Source organism: Lontra canadensis, unplaced genomic scaffold (assembly GCF_010015895.1).
Source record: "Lontra canadensis isolate GAN:19392208 unplaced genomic scaffold, GSC_riverotter_1.0 scaffold368, whole genome shotgun sequence".
NCBI lineage: Eukaryota > Metazoa > Chordata > Mammalia > Carnivora > Mustelidae > Lontra > Lontra canadensis.
The window spans coordinates 99,913-121,801 of NW_022631362.1; the positions used below are offsets into that span (position 1 = coordinate 99,913).

At 56.2% G+C, this 21,889-nt stretch overlaps 2 protein-coding genes across 3 annotated transcripts; both read left to right on the forward strand.

Annotated features, from left to right (window-relative positions):
- The first annotated feature begins 4,108 nt into the window (after positions 1-4,108).
- LOC116862899 (collagen alpha-1(I) chain-like) lies at positions 4,109-7,379 on the forward strand. Its single transcript, XM_032850346.1, has 3 exons — positions 4,109-4,149; positions 6,454-7,255; positions 7,350-7,379. Exons 1-3 carry the CDS (start codon positions 4,109-4,111, stop codon positions 7,377-7,379), a joined length of 873 nt encoding a protein of 290 aa, XP_032706237.1.
- LOC116862895 (matrix metalloproteinase-25-like) lies at positions 7,028-21,199 on the forward strand. Of its 2 annotated transcripts, none has more exons than XM_032850338.1 (10): positions 7,028-7,516; positions 7,910-8,042; positions 9,465-9,609; positions 9,683-9,975; positions 14,808-14,984; positions 15,072-15,156; positions 15,324-15,406; positions 15,579-15,731; positions 15,827-16,084; positions 20,797-21,199. In XM_032850338.1, exons 1-10 carry the CDS (start codon positions 7,424-7,426, stop codon positions 20,820-20,822), a joined length of 1,446 nt encoding a protein of 481 aa, XP_032706229.1. In that variant the 5' UTR covers positions 7,028-7,423; the 3' UTR covers positions 20,823-21,199. The 2 variants fall into 2 exon arrangements, with proteins under 2 accessions (XP_032706229.1, XP_032706228.1); XM_032850337.1 differs by lacking the exon at positions 20,797-21,199 and adding an exon at positions 16,232-16,702 and having other exon boundaries at positions 7,273-7,516.
- Positions 21,200-21,889: the final 690 nt, after the last annotated feature.

The following is a 21,889-nucleotide window of genomic DNA, read 5'->3' on the forward strand; positions in this document are numbered from 1 at the left end:
TCACACTTACTGACTATACGTGGGACCACGCAGGGTGATCTGTTTGGTCGCCTGGCTCTTTTTGTTTGTCTTCAACATCAATCTTTTTTTCGCTGTGGCGGAAATACACAGACTGAAACTTTGCCATCTCAGCTGTTCAGGTACTGCCAGCATTCCCACTGTCCTGAAGCCCTCAACCCATCCGCTCCCAGATACCCCCCTCAGCTGCTCCAACCCAGACTGTGTCCCTATTAAATACTGACTCCCCTTGCCCAGTCCCTTGGCCCCTGGCACCTACCATCTACTCTCGGTTCCTGTGGTTTTGATGACACTTAGTACTTCATAGAAGTAGAATCTTTTTTTTTTTAAGATTTTCTTTAAGTCTTTTTTTTAAAGATTTTATTTATTTATTTGACAGACAGAGATCACAAGCAGGCAGAGAGGCAGGCAGAGAGAGATGAGGAAGCAGGCTCCCCCCTGAGCAGAGAGCCCAATGCGATGCGGGGCTCGATCCCAGGACTCTGGGATCATGACCTGAGCTGAAGGCAGAGGCTTTAACCCACTGAACCACCCAGGCACCCCTAAATCTTTTTTTAAAAATAAAGATTTTATTTATTTATGACAGAGAGACACAGTGAGAGAGGGAACACAAGCAAGGGGAGCTGGAGAGGGAGAAGCAGGCTTCCTGCTGAGCAGGGAGCCTGATGCGATGCGGGGCTCAGTCCCAGGACCCTGGGATCATGACCTGAGCCGAAGGCAGACGCTTATGACTGAGCCACCCAGCTGCCCCTAGAAGTAGAATCTTAAGAGTATTTGTTTGCCATTAGGTCTTTTTAGGTACAGTTCCTGTTGATTTAATTTTTTCCCCTTTGAGTGGGCCATACTTTCCTGTTTCCTTGTATGCCTTTTTTAAAAAAAGATTTATTTGTTTATTTTAGAGGGGGGTAGGGGCAGAGGGCAAAGGAGAGCAGACTCCCCGGTGAGCACGGAACTCCACGCTGGGCTGGATCTCACAACACCCAGATCTTGACCTGAGCGGAAATCAGGAGGATGCTTCACCCACTGAGCCGCCTAGGCGATCCTGGTTGGTTTTTTGTTTTGTTTTGTTTTTTAAGATTTTATTTATTTATTTGACAGAGAAAGATCACAAGCAGGCAGAGAGGCAGGCGGAGGTTGGGGGAGGAGGGGACAGGCTCCTGCTGAGCAGAGAGACGGATGAGGGGCTCAATCCCAGGACCCTTGGATCATGACCTGAACTGAAGACAGAGGCTTTAACCCACTGAGCCACCCAGGCGCCCCTGTTTGTTTCTTAAAGTAATCTCTACACCCACCACCAGCCTTGAACTCATAACCTCAAGATCAAAAGTCACCTGCTGAGTCTCCTGATCTCAGTGTTGTGACATCAAATCCTGCACGGGGCTCGGCTCTCAGTGAAGAGTCTGCTTGAGTTTCTTTCTCTCCCTCCGTGCCTCCCCACCACATGCTCAATAAACAAATAAACACATAAATAAATGAAATCTTAAAAAAAGAAAAAAAAGTCACCTGCTCCACTGACTGAGTCAGCCAGCCGGACTCGTGATTTTTTGGTGGAACCCTAGACATTTGAGTCTAACAATGCTGTAGCTCTGGACCCCAGATTCTTCCTCCCTCTTTGTTATTGTGCTTGTGGATTGTGTGTTTTTGTGAAGGTCGTGGCGGTCTCCGCGCCTGGGAGCATCTTCCGGGGTACACTTACCCTCTTCCCAGGTCCTGTCTGAGCCCTTCTTGGGACACGTGCAGTCGCTTTCTCACTCCACCTTCCCAACCCCATGCACAATTGTTTTGTTTCATTGTGGTTTTTCGGAGGTGGGAGCGGGGGCTGGTGTTTTCTTTAGCTGACGTATAATGGACACGTAACACTGTGTAAGTGGAAGGTGTGCACTGTGTTTATCTGACACATTTATACACAGCAACAGCTACCACCAGTGGTGCCCACGAACACTGCAAGCACACCACATCATTATCGTTTCTTCCATGTGGTGAGAACCCCTAAGATCTCATCACCGGGCAGTTCTGAAGCATGTGACATGGGAGTGTTGACTGTAATGCCTGTCCTGGATCTTAGATCTCCATGACCTACTACTGAAACCACATCTCCCCAGTTCCTTCGCCCGCGAGCCCAGCCCCTGGTAACCACCATGCTACTCTATTTTCTGTCTCCATTATATGCAGTGGTTTCAAATGTTCTAGTTTTGGGGGGTATAGCCCAGTAGTAGAGCATTTGACTGCAAATGTTCTAGTTTTTAATGTCTGGCTCCCGAAAGCGGAAAAGTGGACAATGAGGGGGGCTTAAGGCACTGGCCCTTCAAATCCCCTGGTAGTCACCTCGGCAAGAGAGACAGGGGCTCACCACAGTGGGTGGGGGACAGCAGTGGCTGCCCACCTCTGTGCATCTCTGGGCTGAAATTCCTGATATCTGGAGGACAGGGTCCCTTTTGTCCACCCTAGTTCCCACGAGCTGCAGCGTGGCTTCCTGTGTGGGGCTCGGCTTGGAGAGTGCTGCTACTGTGCTAAAAGCTGAAATCCACGGCAGTCTGCCTCCCAGAGCCTCCCCCAGAAGGTGTAAGCCTTCCGCAGGACTCTAGAGTTCTGAAGTGGTTCCTGGAGGTTCTGTTAGCGCACTTGTTGTCTGGTGGGGAGACAATTCCCAGTGCTGCTTCCTCCACCATTTCCCCAGGATCTTCCCTGATCCAAGGCCTTTGGCATGAGTGATCCGGGATGGAGAAGAGAAGTTTCCGGACTCCTTGACCTAGGAGCCCCGTGCACTTTGCCACCGACCACTGGCGAAGCCCTGACTTGGGCTACGATTAGATGGGAGGTAAGAATGTCAGCGTTGGTAAAACGGTGCAAGTTGGAATGTTCGGGCGGGCCTGCTGGCAGGAGGTTGTGTCTCCTTTACGTACTGTTTTATGCAAGTGGATATTATGTCACATTAGGAAACACGCCCCCACCTTTGTATTGTACAACCAAAACCTCTCGGTTTTGCCCTGAGTGGGTTAAGTACTAAACAGAGATTACCAGTCAGGAATGTGAGGGTTGGTGGAATTAAGGTAAAAGTCGGAGAACTGGTATGTTGGAACAGGTGTTACATGAGATGGTTGAGTCTCTTAAGGCAGATTGTACTTTGGGGATGGGCAATGTGCCCCACTGGGGAATGTTTCCTCCAGCTAATGGGGGTGGGAGGCGCGACTCTCTGTGTTCTGGCCCCTGTGGAGTGCAGACGGGCACAAGCCTGTGAGCGCCCCCCAGCGACAACCACTGGGACTTCGGACTACAGAATCCTCCATTTAACGGGTATTTACTACCTTGCTCCCGACATAGAGTGAAGTTACCCTGGTGAGGGAAGGACTTAAAATGATCTTGGCGGGGCTCCTGGGTGGCTCAGTGGGTTAAGCCTCTGCCTTCGGCTCAGGTCATGGTCCCAGGGTCCTGGGATCGAGCCCCACATTGGGCTTTCTGCTTGGTGGGAGCCTGCTTCCCCCTCTATCTCTCTGCCTGCCTCTCTGCCTACTTGTGATCTCTGTCTGTCAAATAATAAATAAAAAGAACCTTAAAAAAATGATCTTGGCACCTGTTACACCCATGTTGTCTTGGCACCTGTTGTCACCCATGATAGAGAGACACTCTCAGGAGGGCAGTGCCCAGCAGCGTGCCCTGAGAAAACAAAAATGGCTTACATGGGACTGCTGCCTGGGGAATGCTCTGAGCACGGAAGCCTCTTTCCAGGGCTGAGTCCGGAACTACAGAAGGAGCAGCGGGATTCCGTTGCCCCTGGGACTGTGCCTGGCAGGCAGCTCTCCGTTGACCATCAGGGAGCTGCTTGCTCTCTATGGATGGCCATTCTTTTTTTTTTTTTTTAAAAGATTTTATTTATTTATTTGACAGAGAGAGATCACAAGTAGAGAGGCAGGCAGAGAGAGAGAGAGAGAGGGAAGCAGGCTCCCTGCTGAGCAGAGAGCCCGATGCGGGACTCGATCCCAGGAACCTGAGATCATGACCTGAGCCGAAGGCAGCGGCTTAACCCACTGAGCCACCCAGGCGCCCCATGGATGGCCATTCTGAAGGGAACTGACAGCATCCTGTTCGGAAGATGGCCACTCTGATCAAGGAAGGTATGAACAAGTCAGTCCGGTGGGCTGAATTGCGGGCTGTTTTTCCAGCTGTGAAGGAAGACTTGAGCAGGGTTAAAAAGTCCTTATGTTTTGGTTTCTACTGACACACAGGCGGGAGGACAGTGGCAACCCGGCTGACTACAGAGGTGCCCAGCTGGGGCTCGCTCCCGTGGAAATCACTGTGGGAATTTGCAGGGTGCATTAAAGAAAGTAGGGTGTGTTGAAGCCCATCAGAAGAGCCCCCTTCCAGGTTTGGAAGGTGACTGGAATCCACAATCAGATATCCCCATGCACTCACCTAACGTGGCCGCCCGGGTCCACAGAATGAGTGGATGTGGGGGGGCCTGGGGGGCAGAATCGACACTCACTCCCCCCATGGCTTCTAGGATGGGAAATGGCAGTAGGAACTGTTCCTCTGCCTGCTGAAGGGACAGAGGCTACAGAACTACAGAACGTGCTGACACATCGTCACAGGGATGCCCGTGGTCATTCTGGAGGCGGCAGATGGGTCCCCACAGGAAGAGACACCGACTCCGGACCGGGCTTTGCTGAGCCAGAGGTGGATGGACGTGCTCAGAGAGCCAGAAACTAACCAGAACGGAGACCAACATTTCTTCAGACCAAGAACCACCACTGCCAGCCGGTAATGTCCCACAGCGGGCAAAGAGATATCCTCCTCGGAGACTGGTTTGGTAGAGAATTGGGAGAGGCAATTAAAGCATTGGTTGTCTAAAACGGGGTGGGGATATAAAGTAATGACTAAATGAGTTATGTCGTAAGGGAAATCCAGCGCCCCAGGAACCCCTCCAAGGAGGCTCCGAGCAAGAGATGCTGTTGTCGTCTTAGCTCGATTATACTGGATGTCCATAAGGGCGAAGCAAAACCATGCATGTGCTGAGAGCACTCCTGCTTCTGCACCCTGACCAGATCGAGGAGAGGACTTCAAACCCGGTGACCGGCCTCACCCTGAGAGATGTTTTCATGCAAGAGAACGATGGACTGGAATGGTTCCCAAGAACTGGATGGGATACTAGTAATGTGCCGTACTATCATTTTGCTGCAAGGGGTCGTGTGGCCAGAGACTAGGGGCGTGTGTGTGTGTGTGTGTGTGTGAGAGAGAGAGAGAGAGAGAGAGATAAATAACAGAAGAAAATACATATATGGGTCTTAGCACAGAGGTCTTAAATCTCCTGTAATTTCCTAAAAGGTAAGAGCACTAAAATCATCTTCTGTTCTAACATTTGCTCTTTGACCCCAGTTCCGGACACTGGGCTCCTAAGTCCCTTGGAATTTCCTGGGGGATGGGAGTGTCTTATTCTAAGGAGGTGACTCCCGGAGAGCTCCTGGACAGAGGCTAAATGAGCAACCCACGACTGGAAGCCTGGAAATTCAGCCCCATCTCCCATCACCCAGGGAGGGAAGAGGGACCAGAGATTGAATTATTAGTTGAGCGTGCCTATGTGACAAGCCTCCATAAAACTCTCCAAAGTTTGGGCTTTGGAAGGTTTCTGGGTGGTAACATCCAGCACCACAGGAACAGGAATCACTCAGCCCCTGTCCCAAATAATGTTTTGCTTTGGGGAAAACCCAACACACAGTTGGTGTCAGGAAGCCTCCTGAGTGGGGTAGGAGTTGGAGGGTCAAGGAGAAGCTGGGAAGGGGAAGTGCAGGCTTTCGTTGCACTTGGGATTGACCACGGACTGTGCTGTGTTCTTACCCCACCCCACCCCCAGCCGCGGTGTTGAGGTCCTCATCCCTAGGACCTCAGCCTGTGACTGTTCTGAGAGGCAGGCCCTTTCCAGAGGCGACGAAGGCAAAACGAGGCCGTGAGGGTGGCCTGACTGTGCCCTTAGCGGTGAGAGGAGATGTGGGCCAGGGCTGCCGGGCGCAGAGGGAAGACCAGGTGGGCACGAGCCCCGGGCAGCCACCTGCAAGCCCAGCGGAGGGACTGAACTGGCCGGAAGATCAGACCTTGCCGGCACCTGGGTCTTGGCCGTCCAGCCTCCAGAAATAAATTCGTGTTGTTTCCGGCACCCGGTCCGCGGTGGTTTGTTAGCGCAGCTGGCGGGGACGCATACAGGATTTCTGTGTTTTAGTTTGTATCTGGAGCTCGCTCATCCTGCTCGTTATTTATTTTATTTAAGCCACAGGGCGCCCATCGCTGCCCTGCTGCAGAGACAGAGCGGTGGGACCCGCACGCCCTTCGGCCCTCGCCGGGAAGTCCCCTCCCCCGCCCCATTCCTCCCCATCCGTCTCCTGCGGCACCGCCTTGTAGCCCTGGGCTTCCCCGGCGGGGGTGAGGCGTGGCTCTGCGGGTCCCCAGGTCTCTGTCGGATCCGCTCCGGTTCACCCCCTCCTCCGCGCTGCGCGTCCCGCCCTGGGCTGCAGCTCCAGCCTCTGCGCGCGGGGCACCGGCTCTTGCACGGCTAACACCAGCGGGAGGGGGCGCCGTCTCCGGGAGGCCCGGACCCCGGCCCGCGGACGCAGAGCCCCCGCACAGCCCACGGGGCTCGGGGAGTGAAGGCGCCGAGCCCCGGCAGCGGCAGCGGACACGCCGGGGCGCCAGCGGAGCCAGGCGGGTAGCGGGCCCTGGACCCCGCGGAGAGTGGAAGCGTCCCAGCCTCTGGCGGCGGGCCTCGGGGTCTCCGGCAGGGGCGGCGTGGGGAGGGGCGCCCCGGAGTCTCCCCTCACCCGGCCGGCTGCGCGCGGTGGAGAAAGCAGAAACAAGCCGTGCGGCGGAGAGTCCCGGGGGAGCCGGATTCTGGGAAGAGAAACTTGCGGGCGCGGCCAGGGACGGGAGGCGGGGGCGCTCGGCGGGGGTTCCTCGCCGCCCCTCACCCGCGCCGCCCGCGGTCCAAGAAGCCGGCTCCCCCCTGCTCGCTGGGCGTCTAAAGGCTGGGCCACTGGCCTCGCCGGGTCGCTACCGCTCAACGGCTGCGGCCGCCCTGCCCCGCCCGGAGGGAGGGGCCGCCCGCGCAGCGCGGGGTCCTGCGGAGCCGGCCGAGGACCCAGAGGCCGCGGCCGCGCACCCGGAGCCTGCACCTCCGCCTCCTCTCGCGCCTTCTCCACCCTCCCGGGACCCGCGGCCACCCGGCCCACCTGGGCCCCCCGCGGGACGTCTCCGGGTACCTCGAGTCGTGCCTCCCAGGAACCCCGGGCGCGCAGCGCGGCCTCCGGAGCTCCGGCCCACCCCTCCTACCTCGCGCGGGGTTCCCCGAGCCTCTCCGGGCCCCAGACCCCCTCGCGTAGGTCCCCAGAGCGGCCCTGGGCAGACCCCCTCGAGCCCCGCGGGCATGCTTGGGCTCCTGGCGCTGCTGCTCCCGCTGCTGCCTCCGTCGCCGGTGAGCGCCCTGGAGCCCTCCGCGCAGGACGTGAGCCTGGGAGTGGTGAGTGCGGGGGGTCTTCACGTTCCTGGGATCTTCGGGGTGGGGGTGGGGTCCGGACGAGGCTGGGGGCTGATTCAGTTGCCAGAGAGTGACTGGGGATGGGGTCTGGGGAACCCAGATTCTTGGCCCCATCTGTTAGGGGGCTGGGATTTGAAGATCTGTTGAGGGGTAGGGATGGGGAGGTGGAGGACAGGACTGTTGGGGCGGACACAACCCAGGGCTGGAGAGCTTGGGCTTTGAGATAGACAACAGGCGGTCACCTGGGGACAGCTGGGCCCCCCTGTGCTCCGGATGCCCGGATGTGGGGCAAGGCGGGGGGGCTTCCAGAATGGTGGTAGGAAGGGGGTGTCTCTCCCACTCACTCCGCTTCACCTGTTCCCTCCTTTGGTCTAGGACTGGCTGACTCGCTATGGCTATCTGCCACCACCCCACCCTGCCCAAGCCCAGCTGCAGAGCCCTGCAAAGCTGAGGGATGCTATCAAGGTCATGCAGAGGTTTGCTGGCCTACCTGAGACAGGCATCCTGGGTAGGTGGACCCCCACCCCTCCCCAGCCCTGCCTCTGCACCCAGCCTGACCATTAGCCAGCAGTAGCTAAACCTCAGCGTGCACCTGAATCACAGGATCTACGAAACGCTGGTCTTGGGGCCAAACCCATGAGATTCTCAGGCATTCCTTTTTCAATAAGTATTTACTAAGAATCTCTTACGTGTAAGGCCATTTCAGGCTCTGCTGGTGCAGTGATGAACAAAGCAGAAAAGGTCCCTGCTCTCATGGGACTCACACATACAGTTCGAGAACAAACATATGCGAGATAATTTCAGTTAGTTATTTGTGTTTTGAAGAAGATAAAATGCTAGTCAGGGCAGATCACTCTGGAAGGTGTCATGGGGTGAGAGGAGCTCACATGACATAAAGAACTCATAAGATGCAAGTAGAAGGAGCCAGCCATGGGAAGATGTGGGAGAAGAGTGTCCTGGTGGAAGTGCAAAGACCCTGTGGTAGGCTCAAACTGGTGTACCTGTGACGAGAAGAGGATTAAAAAATTAAGCAAGAACCTGACTGGGAATTGGAGGGGGGGGCGATGGTTGAAAGGTGTTTGGGATTGATTACAAGCATGATAAACCACTGGAGGGTTTGAAGGAGGGAGGCCATTGGATTGGCTTTACAGTTGAAGCTTCCTCTGCTTGCTGATGGAGACTGGAGGGTGGGAGTGGAGACCAGGAAGGAGGCAATTGAATCCAGGGTACATATTTTGGAGGTAGCGCTGAGTGGGGAAGAGAGAACTTGGGGGATGCTGGCGAGCTACAAGGGAGGTAGGACCTTTCTCTGTCCTGTCCACTGGATACTTTTTGTCACCTCAACCAATGAGGTGAGGTTTGATCTTCATTTGAAGATGGGGGGACAGCTGGGAAGGGAGCTGAGCTAGGAAAGGGGATTCCAGGCAGATCTAATCTGGGAGACTGGGAGATCTAATCTGGGGAGACCCCAAAACCTGGGGGCTTTGGACTTTAGGATGTGTGGTGAGGATAGGGACCTAGAGTGTGAGGTACGGATGAGCAATGTTCCAAGGGGCTCCGGCCTCGATGAGAGGAATCCTCAAGCAGCCCCGGGGCTCCTTTCTCCAGAGTCCAGGCACCGGGGCCCAGGGAAGCAGGAGCCCCAGATCCCAGATCTGATCACCACATGGAGGCAGCCAGTCCGTCCAGGGCTCAGTAAAGAGGGTGACACTGCCCTGAAGAGCAGAGTCCTAATTTGACCTGAGCTGTCTACCAGACTTGGAGAGCCCGTGCTCACATCCAAGCCATGGGGCTTCCTGGGCAAGTTGTTTAACGTCTCCAAGCCTCAGTGTGTCCGTGTAGGAAGTTAGCTGATAGCTACCAGGTAGACAACGGGGTAGAGCAGGTTGTCCTACTGCTGATCCCCTTCCCCCCACACCCTCTCTCCCAGACCGCGTGACGGTGGCCACCATGCAGAGGCCCCGCTGCTCCCTGCCCGATGTGCTGGGGGTGGCCGAGCTGGTCAGGCGCCGCCGGCGCCGGCGCCGATACGCTCTGAGCAACAGCAAGTGGGAGAAGCGAACCCTAACATGGAGGTAGGTCCCGGGACGCACCCCGCCCGCCTGCCTGCTGGGCCCGGTGTGGAACAGCTGCCTTCTGTCTCCCCAGGGTTCGCTCCTTCCCCCAGAACTCAGCTCTGACCTCGGAGACAGTGCGGACCCTCATGCACCATGCCCTGAGCACCTGGGGCATTGAGTCAGGCCTCAGATTCCAGGAGCTGGTTTCTCAGGACCCAACAGAGCCCGACATCCTCATCGACTTCGCCCGGGCATATCACCAGGACAGTTATCCCTTCGACGGGCAGGGAGGTACCCTCGCCCACGCCTTCTTCCCCGGGGAGCATCCCATCTCTGGTGACACTCATTTTGATGATGAGGAAACCTGGACTTACGGCTCAAAAGGTATGATCTCCCTATTCTGAGACATCCTCTCCCCAGGTCTGTCTTTAAGAATTCGGTTTCAATCACATGTATTGATGGAGACTATAGCGGTTGGGCTTCTCCAGAGAAACAGAACCAGTAGGTTGTGTGTGTGTGCGTGGACAGTGATTTATTTCAAGGAATTGGCTCACGGCATTGTGGAGGCCGGCAAATCCAAAATCTGTAGGACAGGCACGCAAGACTGGGAATTCAAGTGAGAGTTAGTGCTGCAGTCCTGGGTCTGATATCCTCAGAGCAAGCCAGGTGGCTGGAAGCCCAGGTGTGATTTCTGTGTTGCAATCTGGAGGCAGAATTCCTTTCTCTCTGGGAAACCTCAGGTTTTGGTCTTAGGGCCTTCAACTGCTTAGACGAGGCCCACCCACCATGGCCCACAATCTGCTTTACTTACAGTCCACTGATTGTAGATGTTAATCACGTCTACAAAATAACCTACATGACAGCATCTACATTGGTGTTTGACTAAACCACTGGGCACCCTAGTCTGGCTAAGTTGACACGGAAAATTACCCATCACCGAGGCCTCTCAGGCGTCCCAGCCCTGAGCTGCGGACTTAAAGAGATGAAAACAGCTCCTTCCAGCAGCTGAGTCAGAATAGTAACCGGCAGTTGCTACACACGATGATGCAACTTGGGGGAATCCTAGCAGAGGAAGTCCTCTAGCCTCCAGTGCTCAGAAGAGAGGCCTACCCAAAGCCTTTGACTGACAGGGCTTCCTAGAAGTGGTGACTTTGTTCATCCCGCATATGTATACTGAGGGCCAACTAGCACATGAGGTCCTGTTCCCCCAGGGTGTGGGGGGCTACGGGGAGGATGCAGAGAAAAGAGCAAGTCAGTGAGCTCGCTGAGTCCAGGTCGCCAGGGGGAGGGGCACAGGGGGCCATCTGGGGCTGGGAGTTTGAAATACGGTGTTGGGAGGCAGGCTGTAGAGGACGGATGGATGGTGTGTCTCATAACACAGAGGGTCTTGGAAGCACAGGGACAGAATGGGGAGGATGGGGGAAGGGAATGGGAGCCATGGGAGGTCTGGCATTCTGGAAACGCCCCTGGCTGCAGGGTCCAGAAAAGATGGTGATGGGAGTCAGAGGACAGTTGAGTCGGGACGGGCAAAGAGTGGGGTCTAACTGAACCCTGGTGGCAGAGGGGGTGGGAGGAAGGGGTGATGGTTCAGGGGACCCTGGAGGAGGAAGGGCAGGCTCTCAGAAGGCAGAGGGGAGTTCAGGTTGGCTGCGTGTTGGCTGCCCTTGTGGGCTATTCAATGTGGGCGATGCTTTCATGGTCAAGTGTCTTGCTCTAGAACTGGGACTTCTCAGACTTGGGTCAGGTTCCCCTTTAGCACAGCTCAAGATGAAAGTTCTTGTGCAAGCAGTTTCTCAGGGTATGTTCTCGGGGGAAAGGGAAATAAAAGCGGGCTGGGGAAAGCAGCTAAGTCAGGATGCGGTCTCAGCTGAGAGCAGCCTGACCCATATTGCTGGTCCCGCCTGGAGGCCAGGGGTCCAGGTCTTCTAGTCACTCTGCAAGCTGCCGTTCCGTTGGCTGTGAGCCATGGCAGGAAGGCTGGCAGGAGGGAAAGCCATTTTCCGGGGGAGGGGGCATCCAGGAGAGGGACACACAGGGTCTGACTTGGACGAGGTACCCATAGCATCCACAGAAGTGAGGTTGTATAACGCAGCATTTAAGCACACTGGCTAGAAGCGAACTCCGGTCAGGGCTCAGTTTCGTCATCTGAGAAATGGGGATTATAATAGTGCCTGCTGGCAGGTGGGCTTGTAATTCCCCTATAGCTGTCAGCACGAGCCCTGCACACAGTAGCACTCCACTCGTGGCCAGCTGCTATGAGCTGGTCCGGTGGCATTCAGAGGTTGGTAAGGTTCCGGGAGGGGAGTGTAGGACGTGAAGGTCAAGCACAGAGCTGTGGAGAGCCCCACAGTGAAGGGGAGGAGAGAAAGAGAGGAGGAACCAAGGGAAATGCAGAAAGAACATGTCCACAGGTGACCAGGAATGAGAGTGACGAAGGACTCAGGCAGCAGTGGGCAGGGCAGCAACCAGGCCAGTATGTTACATGGGCCTGGATTTGATCATCTATGGACAAAGTGACCTTGGGGCCTACAGACTTGGCGGGTGGGGGAGGAGTCCTGACCAGCGTGAAGTGAGGCGTGAGAGGGGCTGAGGAAGTGAAGACTGAGTTTAGACCACTGACCACAGAACTTGCTAGGGAAGGTCAGGGGGGTGGAGGTGGGCAGATAGGTACTGGGGTGGCTTAGGATGAGGGAGACTTGAGCACTTCGTGATGCTGGGTGAGCCAACAGAAAGAAAGAGATGGGGAATGGATGAATGGATTCATGCATAGATAGATCGATGGATGGATAGGTGGATGGATGGATAGATGGATGGATGGATGGACAAGTGGATGGATGGATGGATGGATGGATGGATGGATTGATGAATGGATGGATGGACAAGTGGATGGATGGATGGATAGATTGATGGATGGATGGACAAGTGGATGGATAGATGGATAGATTGATGGATGGATGGACAAGTGGATGGATGGATGGATGGACAGGTGGATGGATGGATGGATGGATGGATACATTGATGGGATGGACAAGTGGATGGATGGATGGATAGATTGATGGATGGATGGATGGATAGGTGGATGGATGGATGCATGCATGCATGAATGGAAGGATGGATGGATGGACAAGTGGATGGGTGGATGGATAGATTGATGGATGGATGGACAGTGGATGGATGGATGGATGGATGGACAGGTGGATGGATGAATGCATGCATGCATGCATGAATGGAAGGATGGATGGATGGACAAGTGGATGGATGGATGGATAGATTGATGGATGGATGGATGGACAAATGGATGGGTGGATGGATGTATGGACAGGTGGATGGATGGATGCATGCATGAATGGAAGGATGGATAGACATAGACATCCTTAGACACATGGATGCAGGGATGGATGGAGGGATGGGTGGGGCATTGTCCTTATCCTTTTGGAGGTAAGTGAAGTGAGGTCCTTGCATAGGACAGGGCAGGGCAGGAGGTGAGCGTGGGGGAGGTGGAGCTGTCTGCCCAGGCACACAGGAAGTTACAGATTACATCGGATGGCCTGTCTTGATGAAATAGGAAACACATTTGTCAGCATTTGTCACCTAAGAGTTGGGGGCCAGAGCTAGGGTGCAGCCTGAGGGGCCATGTGCCTGGCATTCAGGCTAGTGGAGAGCAAAGAGGAGCTGTCCATTGAGGTCTAGAGGAGAGCTAAGCGGAGGTGTCGAGGACCCCGAAGAAAGGGCACCTGGGATCTCATGGCTGGGGCTGCAGTGGTGTGTCTTCCCCCAGCTGCAAAGCAGGGGAAGATGCAAGGAAGGGTGTGGCCAAAGGAGAGGCAAAGCAGGGATAGGAGGGGTGAGGTGAGGGAAGAAGGACATCTACTTGATGTGGACACCAAACTTCCTCCTGTTTCTCAGAAAAAGGCTCCAGGGCAATAAGAAAACCCACAGCCAACAAAATCCTTCAGTACCTGTGCAGTTTGACCCAGACCATCTGAAGTCACTGCTGAAAGGCAGCACGATGTAGGCAGAGGACTTGGCTATACCGTCATTGGACTTGACCTCCCTGTGCCTCAGTTTCCCACCCATCAAATGAGGACAGGAAGAAGGGGTTTTATGAGAGGAAAATGTGGACAAGTACTCACTGCTCTTCTTAAGACTTGCTCACCCATTTCTTTCTTATACTCTCATCCAGAAGCCCTTAGGGGTTGAGAGAAATTTGCTTTTCGGATCACCAGGTCCCTTCCAATAAACCCACTTTCAGCAGCACTGGCCCGAGTTAGAGATTTGCATGCAGTAGATCAGCATCTGTGGACATCGTGCCTCCTTGGGTGGCTGCTTGCCTCTCTTGCCATCTTGCTGTCGTGGTCTCTTGGCCTCTCAGCAGCAGGAGCAGGAGCTGGCCCGTGGATCGATGAGGAGCTGGGATTTGGCCAGCAACTGGGAGCGTAAAGAGGCTCATCCTGGCGCCCAGGCTGGTCCCCAAGGAAGAGGCTGTGGTCAGAGAGGCTGGGTACGAGGCTGGCTGCCAGGGCCAGCAGGCTGTGGTCTGAGAGTGCCTGCCGGAGGAGGTGGATGGACTGTAGAGGCAGGAAGGCAGCCGGGACCCTGGGGAGGCAGGGGAAGGGTGGAGGCTGTGGGAAGGGGGAGATGGGGGAGGGTGACAGAGGACTGAGGGGTGGGGGCGCTGGAGGGGTGCGCATGGGAAGAGGGGGAGTGCCATGAGGGTGGGAGCGGAGTGAAGGTCTTGGGGACAGAGGCTGAGGAGACCATGGGAGGGGAGTTCTGACCACAGACAAGCCGAGAGGAGGGAAACTCCAGGGACTGGGGCTTCTGAGAGAGAGAGAGAGAGAGAGAGAGAGAGAGAAATGCATCCCTATGTTCCTGTTTCCGTCAGAGTGTTCCTTATGGACAGGCTTCCCTGCCTGAGGGCCGGCTTCCTCTGTCTAGACTGTCTCCTCCTAACCTCTTCAGTGGGTCTCTTCAGCCTGGTACCCAAGTTTCCAGAACTGCCAAATAAGGCTACTAAAAAAAAAAATCTACCAAATAAGTGAACGCACACAAGAAGGACAAAATGGCTCGCGGAAGGGTCTGGGGACAGCCATCTCTGGAGGGTCTCCTGGTTGCTCCTCTCTGCCAGGCAGGCCCCACCCAGGGGCTTCCAGACTGCCTCCCTTCCCGGTGTGGGGGAGGGGCACAGGTCTAGTCCAAGTTCCCTCCTTCCCCAGATGGCGAGGGGACTGACCTGTTCGCTGTGGCTGTCCATGAGTTTGGCCACGCCCTGGGCCTGGGCCACTCCTCAGCACCCAACTCGATTATGAGGCCCTTCTACCAGGGCCCGGTTGGCGAACCCCACAAGTACCGCCTGTCCCAGGATGACCGCGAAGGCCTGCAGCAGCTCTACGGTATGGGGGCAGGAGAGGAGTGCTCTGCCCGCGGCCTCCGCTGCAGCAAGGCAGGCAACTCAGGCCTTGCTGACTTTCTCTCCACAGGGAAGGTGCCCGAAACCCCCTACGATAAGCCCACAAGGAAACCCCTGGCCCCTGCTCCCCCGCCCCCTGCCCTGCCCCCCGACAGGTGAGTCCCCTCCAGCTGCACCACCCGGGGTGAAGTCCCTAACCTCAGGGTGGTCCTTGGTGAGATGGGCATAGTGAGCGTCCCTAACCCATAGGACTGTCCTAACAGTTAAGCCAATAGACCAGGAGCCCCGGCCCCTCTCAGCTCACGTCTCCTTTCCTCCCTAGCCCCTCTCTTCCCGTCCCCGACCGATGTGACGGCAATTTCGACGCCATTGCTAACATCCGTGGTGAGATATTCTTCTTCAAAGGTGAGTCAGTCACTCCGGATCTCCCGACCCCACAGAGTTGGTTTTTTTCCCCCCAGGATGCAGCACTTTAAAGGCTAAAACCACAAAGCAAGGCCACTGTACCCGAGCCACGCGCCGGGAGGGAGATCTGTTGCCGTCTCATGCCCCCACGCCCGCCCCTTTCCCACCACAGGCCCCTGGTTCTGGCGCCTGCAGCCCTCGGGCCAGCTGGTGTCCCCCCGGCCCGCGCGGCTCCACCGCTTCTGGGAGGGGCTGCCGGTGGAGGTGAAGGTCATCCAGGCCGCCTACGCCCGGCATCCCGACGGCCGCATCCTGCTGTTCAGCGGTGAGTGGGGGCCGGGACAGCGCTGGGGCCCGCGCGGGATGGGGGCGGGGGCGCACCTGCTCACCTGAGCGGCCCTCCCCGCCCCCGCCCCGCAGGCCCCCAGTTCTGGGTGTTCCAGGACCGGCAGCTGGAGGGCGCCCCGCGGCCGCTCACCGAGCTGGGGCTGCCGGCGGGAGAGGAGGTGGACGCCGTGTTCTCGTGGCCGCTGAACGGGAAGACCTACCTGATCCGGGGCGGGCGCTACTGGCGCTACGACGAGGCGGCGGCGCGCCCAGACCCCGGCTACCCCCGCGACCTGAGTCTTTGGGAAGGGGCGCCTCACGCCCCGGACGATGTCAGCGTCAGCAACGCAGGTGGGAGAGGGTGCTGGGAGGGGCTGGAGGCCCTGGGCACGGGGAGAGGGGTCATCCCGGGGTTTTCCGAGAGCTCTCGGGAGAGACGCGGCGCCGTGGGAGAAGCAGCCTGGACCGGCCCCGAAGTGTCTCCTCTCTCCCGTGCAGGTGACACCTACTTCTTCAAGGGCGCCCACTACTGGCGCTTTCCCAAGGGCAGCGTCAAGGCCGAGCCTGACTCCCCCCAGCCCATGGGCCCCAAGTGGCTGGACTGCCCGGCCCCCAGCGCCGGTCCACATTCCCCCAGGCCCCCCAAAGCGACCCTGGAACCCGGGACCTGCGATTGCTCTTGCGAAATCAATGAGGCCTCAGGGAGGCCGTCGCTGTCCTTCCTGCTGTCCCTTCTGGCCCTGCTGGTGGGGGGCGTCGCCTCCCCTTAAGGGGGACCGGTCTCCCACTGAGGGTCTGTGTGTGTGTTTGGGGGGTGGTCCTGAGTCCCTGCGGAGGTGCATCCTCTCTTCCCAGGGGCGGGACTCTGCGGGAGGCAGCTGGGAGCATGTGGTTGGAGCTAAGCCTTGGAGACGGGGGAGAAAGAGCTGGCGCTTAGACTGGGCAGGTCAGGTGTACCGCGTCGCCTCCCCTGCCCCACCTGCGCGGTTGCAGGGGTACCAGTGCGCTGTCCTCCCAGCGGACGCTCCTTTTCCCTGAATAGCTGGTGTTTCTTAGAGCGCAGCTGCCGCGGAGGGAAGCCTTAACCACCCCCTCCAGGGCGACAGTGGCTCTCAGGAGCAGCTCTGGGCTGTTCGGGCTTTGGAGGAACGGCCTGACTGGGAAACTGAACCCCTGCCTCTGTCTCCACCCGCTGCTCAGAGTTTCCCAGGAATGTCCCACTCTGTCCCGCTTCCAAGACACTGGTCAATGCCACAGGGTTGGAGACCCCAGACCCAGCCCTGAAGCTACCCCTGAGCACACGTGGGTGTATCTTGGGTGACATCAGTGGCCACCCAGGCGACCCTCCACAACCTAAGCCCCATGCACCTGCTTTCTGGTCACCACTCTGTACCCAGTACTGTCCCCGCTCAACAGAACACCCTCCTAGCCCTACAAATCCCCTCCGTGCCTCCACACCGGAGTGTCTGCCGCTTCCCTCAAGGAGAACTCTGGGATTCTCCTCAGCTCTGTGCAGGGTGGGCTTAGCTCTCCCCAGTCCAGGGCACTGCTTCCTCAGCACCTCTGGGTGATAGTGGGTGGGCCACCTCACTCACCCCCGCCACAACTCCCCGCAGAACTCAGGATCTAAATCAGTGCCTCTGGAGCTATACTTCTGGAATATTCTACATCCGAATCACCTAGGGAACTTAAAAACGCAGACCTCAAAAAAAACCCCAACAACCAAAAAACGCAGACCTCAAAAAACATGAATGAAACAAACGAACAAAAACAAACTTGCAGACCTCACACCCTCACCTTGAATGGGGTGGGGGCAAAAGTCTGCATTTGAGTAAGCTTGGGGGTGGGCAAGGGAGCTGGGACAGCAGCTGGGAACCCTGTCCTGTGGTTTTCCTGTGTCTCTGCCATGTTCTCCCTCCTAGGGGCCAAGCGCTTGACATTCCCAGTAGAGTCAGATTGATGGCCCTGGTCTATGTGTGGGGGCACTTAGGCACCATTTCTTGGGTTGCCCTCCAGCCCACAGGGCTGCCTGGGGTGGGGGCTGAGGGCGGAAGTCCCAGAATGCAGGGAGGTTGCCTGCCTGTCAGTCAGTCGGGGGAGGGGGTCGGGTGGTGGTGGGCTGCAACAAGCGGACCAGTAGGAGGGCAACAACCAGAGGTCTTCAACCAGTCCATGACCTGGATCCTAAGCTGCCGGAAATCCAGAAGTCCGGGCCCCTGTCAGGATCCTTTCAAAATAGGTGGAGGAGGAAACTTGTATTTTAAAATCTTACGAGCCCCCGTACAGGAGGACAAAGAAAATGAAAGCCCCTCATTGCTTCTGAGCACAGATGGACCTGGCATGAGTTTGGCCACAAGAGCTTGATAGACCTGAATCTCACTCTGTTTTGTAGACGAAGGTGGGGTTCAGAGTTGATGGGCAGTGGGGCAGCAGATGGAGAGAGAATGAGTGGGAGAAGAAAGCAGAGAGGGGAACCTAAAAGTCGGCCAGGGAGCTCAGAGGACCAGTGTCCAAGGTGAAATCTGTGCTATCATTGCTCCGTGGAAACTTCTCTAGCTTTTAAAAATATATTAAGTATACTTCAGGAAAATGTCACATCAAGTTATTAGGGTTTTTTTTTAAGATTTTATTTATTTGACAGAAATCACAAGTAGGCAGAGAGGCAGGCAGAGAGAGAGAAGAGGAAGCAGACTCCCTGCTGAGCAGAGAGCCCGATGCGGGGCTCGATCCCAGGACCCTGAGATCATGACCTGAGCCGAAGGCAGAGGCTTTAACCCACTGAGCCACCCAGGCGCCCCCAAATTATTAGTTTTATTTATTTTTTAATGGCATGGTCCCATCTGTGCTTCAAAGGACACCATAAGGAATGAAAAGACCACCCACAAAATGGGAGACCACATTTGCAAAGGATATATGTGAGAAGAGACTTGTATCCGGAATATATAACATACTCTTAAATACAATGTCATTGCAAGAAGGGTAATAACCCCGTTTAAAAAGGGGCAGAGAATCAGAATAGACACTCCTCCAAGGAAGATGCCCCAGTGGTCAGCAAGCACCTGAGAGCTGCTCTAGGTCACTCGTCCTAAGGGGAAAGCAACTGCAGACCACACGGCGGGGGGGCTATTTCACACCCACTTCGGTGGCTGAACTCAAAACAACATCATCGTAAGTGCTGGAGGGACTGGAACCCTCTCCTGCTGCTGCTGGGATATAAAACGGTGCAGTAACTTTGAAACAGTTACCATGAGTCAGACATTCCTCTCCTAAGTGTCTACCCAAGAGAAGGAAAAACCTGTCTACAGAAACCTGCACACATGTGCTCACGAAAGACAGGATTCATAATGGCCAAAAGGTAGAAACAACCCGAATGTCCCATCCGCAGGGGAACGGCTATGTAAGGTGGCAGACTCCTGCGACGGAATATTATTCAGCCATAAAAAGGAGTGAAGTTCTTTTTTTGTAAGATTTTATTTGTTTGTTTGAGAGAGAGCGAGCGCGAGTGCAGCTGAGGGAGAGGGAGAAGCAGGCTTCCCGATAATCAGGGAGCCCGATGCGGGACTCGATCCCACGACCCCGGGATCATGACCCGAGCAGAAGGCAGAGGCTTAACCGACTGAGCCCCCCAAGCGTCCCAGGAATGAAGTTCTCATACATGTCGCCACCAACATGGATTGAAAACACTGCTGCGTGCAGGGAGCTGGACACAAAGGTCACGTAGTGTGACCATTTCCATGTGACTCCATTTATATGAAATGTCCAGAATGGGGGCAATCTGGAGACAGATAGTAGATGAGGGGTTGCCTGGGACTGGTGGGGGTGGGGTTTTGGGATCTGGGGGTTCTGGCTAAGGGGTATGGGATTTCTCCTTGAGGTGATGAAAATCATACATTTGGATGGGTGAATTGTATGTGAATTCTTTCTCACTAAAACCATAAAGAAAATGGCACAGTCCGCAACGAAACACAAAATGGCTGCAGATGGTGGTTTTTGTGAGCCAGTCCTGGCGGGGCCTGCAGAAGTGGGAGATGATAACATTTCTGCAGTTTAAGCACCCTTGGCTTGAGTACTTTTTTGTGTGAGCCCCGGGCGCCCATACAGCGGAAAGACAGAGGCTGTGCTGAACTGGGAGGGGCTTTGGCGCCAGAGCGGGGTTGCAGGGGGAGCTGGGGGTAAGCCATGCGTGCGAGGACTGCCTGGCGCCTGGGAGGTCCCCCCTCTGCCCCGCCACACTCAGGTGCCTGAGGGCAGCAGGACCATGACATCCCTCGGCCCCAGGAGAGCTCAGGATCGCCTGGTCATCCGGGCCTAGGCTGACAGCAAGGCACGTTCAGCCTCTCCTGAGGGCTTCACCCTGCCCCCTGGCAGCTGGGCATCAGCTCCAGCCATCCCTGCAGCGCACCCCATGGGTGCCCTGCCTGGTGGGCCCACCCCAGGGGTCCAGCAGGTCCTGCTACCCCTGGGCCGGGAGGTTCTTGGAACCTTCTCTGGACTTTGGTGCTGGGATCCACTCCACTCCGTGTGACCTGGCCAGCATTCCTCAGGACCTTAACCTCCCAACTGGATGACTTCATTTTCCAGAGCTCAGAGAACATCTCTGTGTGCTTTCCCAAGTCTGGACTTTCCCACTGCCCCTCCCTCATCCCAGGCTGATGAGATTGGGGAAGGGGCCTGTTTCCAGGCTCTGAGATTCCTGCCCTAGCTCGGGGTGTGGAGGGGCTTAGGCTAGAGCTGTGCCCACCCACCCCCTTTCACGCCCTTGGGTCTCCCTGCCTGTCATTTGCTTCTGTCTCTGTGTCAAACACACACACAGCCCCACATCCTGCCTTTAGGGCAGGCTCCAACTTCCTCCCTCCTCCCTCCTTCTTCTTAAGAGAGTGGCTCTTTCTCAGAAGCAGAAACCTCAGAAACCTCAGCTGGGAGAATCTGTGAGAAGGTGATGGCTCGGTGGAGGCCTGGGGAGGGAGCTGGGGCCTGGGGAGGGAGCCAGAGAGACTTTCCATGGGTGGTGGGGAGGCTGCTTCTCTGAAGACTCCTGCATACACTTGTTCCTCTCTCACCAGGTCACAGCCCCTGGAGACCTGAATAGCCATGGGCTTCTCCAAGGTGAGTGAGAATGAGTTGGGGGGTGGTGGGAAGGCCTGGATACCATATCCATGCCGCAGGTCCCCCTTCTCCCACCTGTACCGGCCCCCGGACCTCCGGATCCCTCCACATGCACCTGGCTCTGTCCCATTCTCCTGGGCCAATGGGGGAGCCCCCTGGTGAAGCAGAGGGTCTGAGCCATTCAACAGGGCCCCAGTCTCATAATGACCCTTAGCTTGCTGGGTCAAGTGCTCTGCCATCACTTTCCTGAAATTCTGAATAATTTGTTGACAAATGGCCTCACAGTCTCCTTTTGCTCTGAGTCATTCACTGTATTAATTTTTTTTTAAGATTTTATTTATTTGTCAGAGAGAGAGAGAGAGAGAGAGAGAGAAAGAGCATACAAGCAGGGGAAGTGGCAGGCAGAGGCCGAGAGTGAAGCAGGCTCCCTGCTGATCCCAGGATCCCGGGATCAGGACCTGGGCTGAAGGCAGATGCCTAATCCACTGAGCCACCCAGGCATCCCTGAGTTACTCTCTTTACAGAGCAGGTCCCGGTTATGTGGCCAGATTTCCTATCTGGGGATAAATTACGGGGGGCAGTTCTGTGTCTGTGTCTTTGTGTGTGTCAGGGGCCCTGAGGAACAGTGTGTGTTGTGGGACAAAGGGGTTACTCTAGGAGGTAGACCCCACATGTGTGTGTGGCAGCTGGAGAGGGCCAGAGGAAGCACCAATCCCGGTAGACCCTGTATGCCCTGAAAACCAGATCTGGCCCTAAGGTAGACTCGTGAGGGAGACTCTGGGGTGCATCACACTTCTGTCTGGGCGGGGGAGATGGGTCTGCAGGTGCCCCTGCCTTTCTGTCACCACCTCGGAGAGGACCGGCTGCTGCCAGTCCTTCCCTTGGCCAACTGTCAGCCGGGATGGAGAGCTCAGGGCTTCGGTAACACAGTTGACCCCGCACCCTGCGGAGCAATGTTCCTACGTGTGCACACGTGTGCGGGCGTGCACATGTGTGCATGTGAGGGGGGGTGGCAAGGTCATATGAGCCTGAATATCACTGTTACCTCCA

Bases quoted from the DNA above. Each gene is read 5' to 3' on its own strand.
- LOC116862895 (XM_032850337.1), top strand. From the start codon at position 7,424: ATGCTTGGGCTCCTGGCGCTGCTGCTCCCGCTGCTGCCTCCGTCGCCG. The intron at 15,732-15,826 runs GTGAGTGGGGGC...CCCGCCCCGCAG, and splicing joins CCGCATCCTGCTGTTCAGCG to GCCCCCAGTTCTGGGTGTTC. The intron at 16,085-16,231 runs GTGGGAGAGGGT...TCTCCCGTGCAG, and splicing joins TGTCAGCGTCAGCAACGCAG to GTGACACCTACTTCTTCAAG.
- LOC116862899 (XM_032850346.1), top strand. From the start codon at position 4,109: ATGGCCACTCTGATCAAGGAAGGTATGAACAAGTCAGTCCG. The intron at 4,150-6,453 runs GTGGGCTGAATT...GCGGGTCCCCAG, and splicing joins GGTATGAACAAGTCAGTCCG to GTCTCTGTCGGATCCGCTCC. The intron at 7,256-7,349 runs GTACCTCGAGTC...GGGTTCCCCGAG, and splicing joins CCCCCGCGGGACGTCTCCGG to CCTCTCCGGGCCCCAGACCC.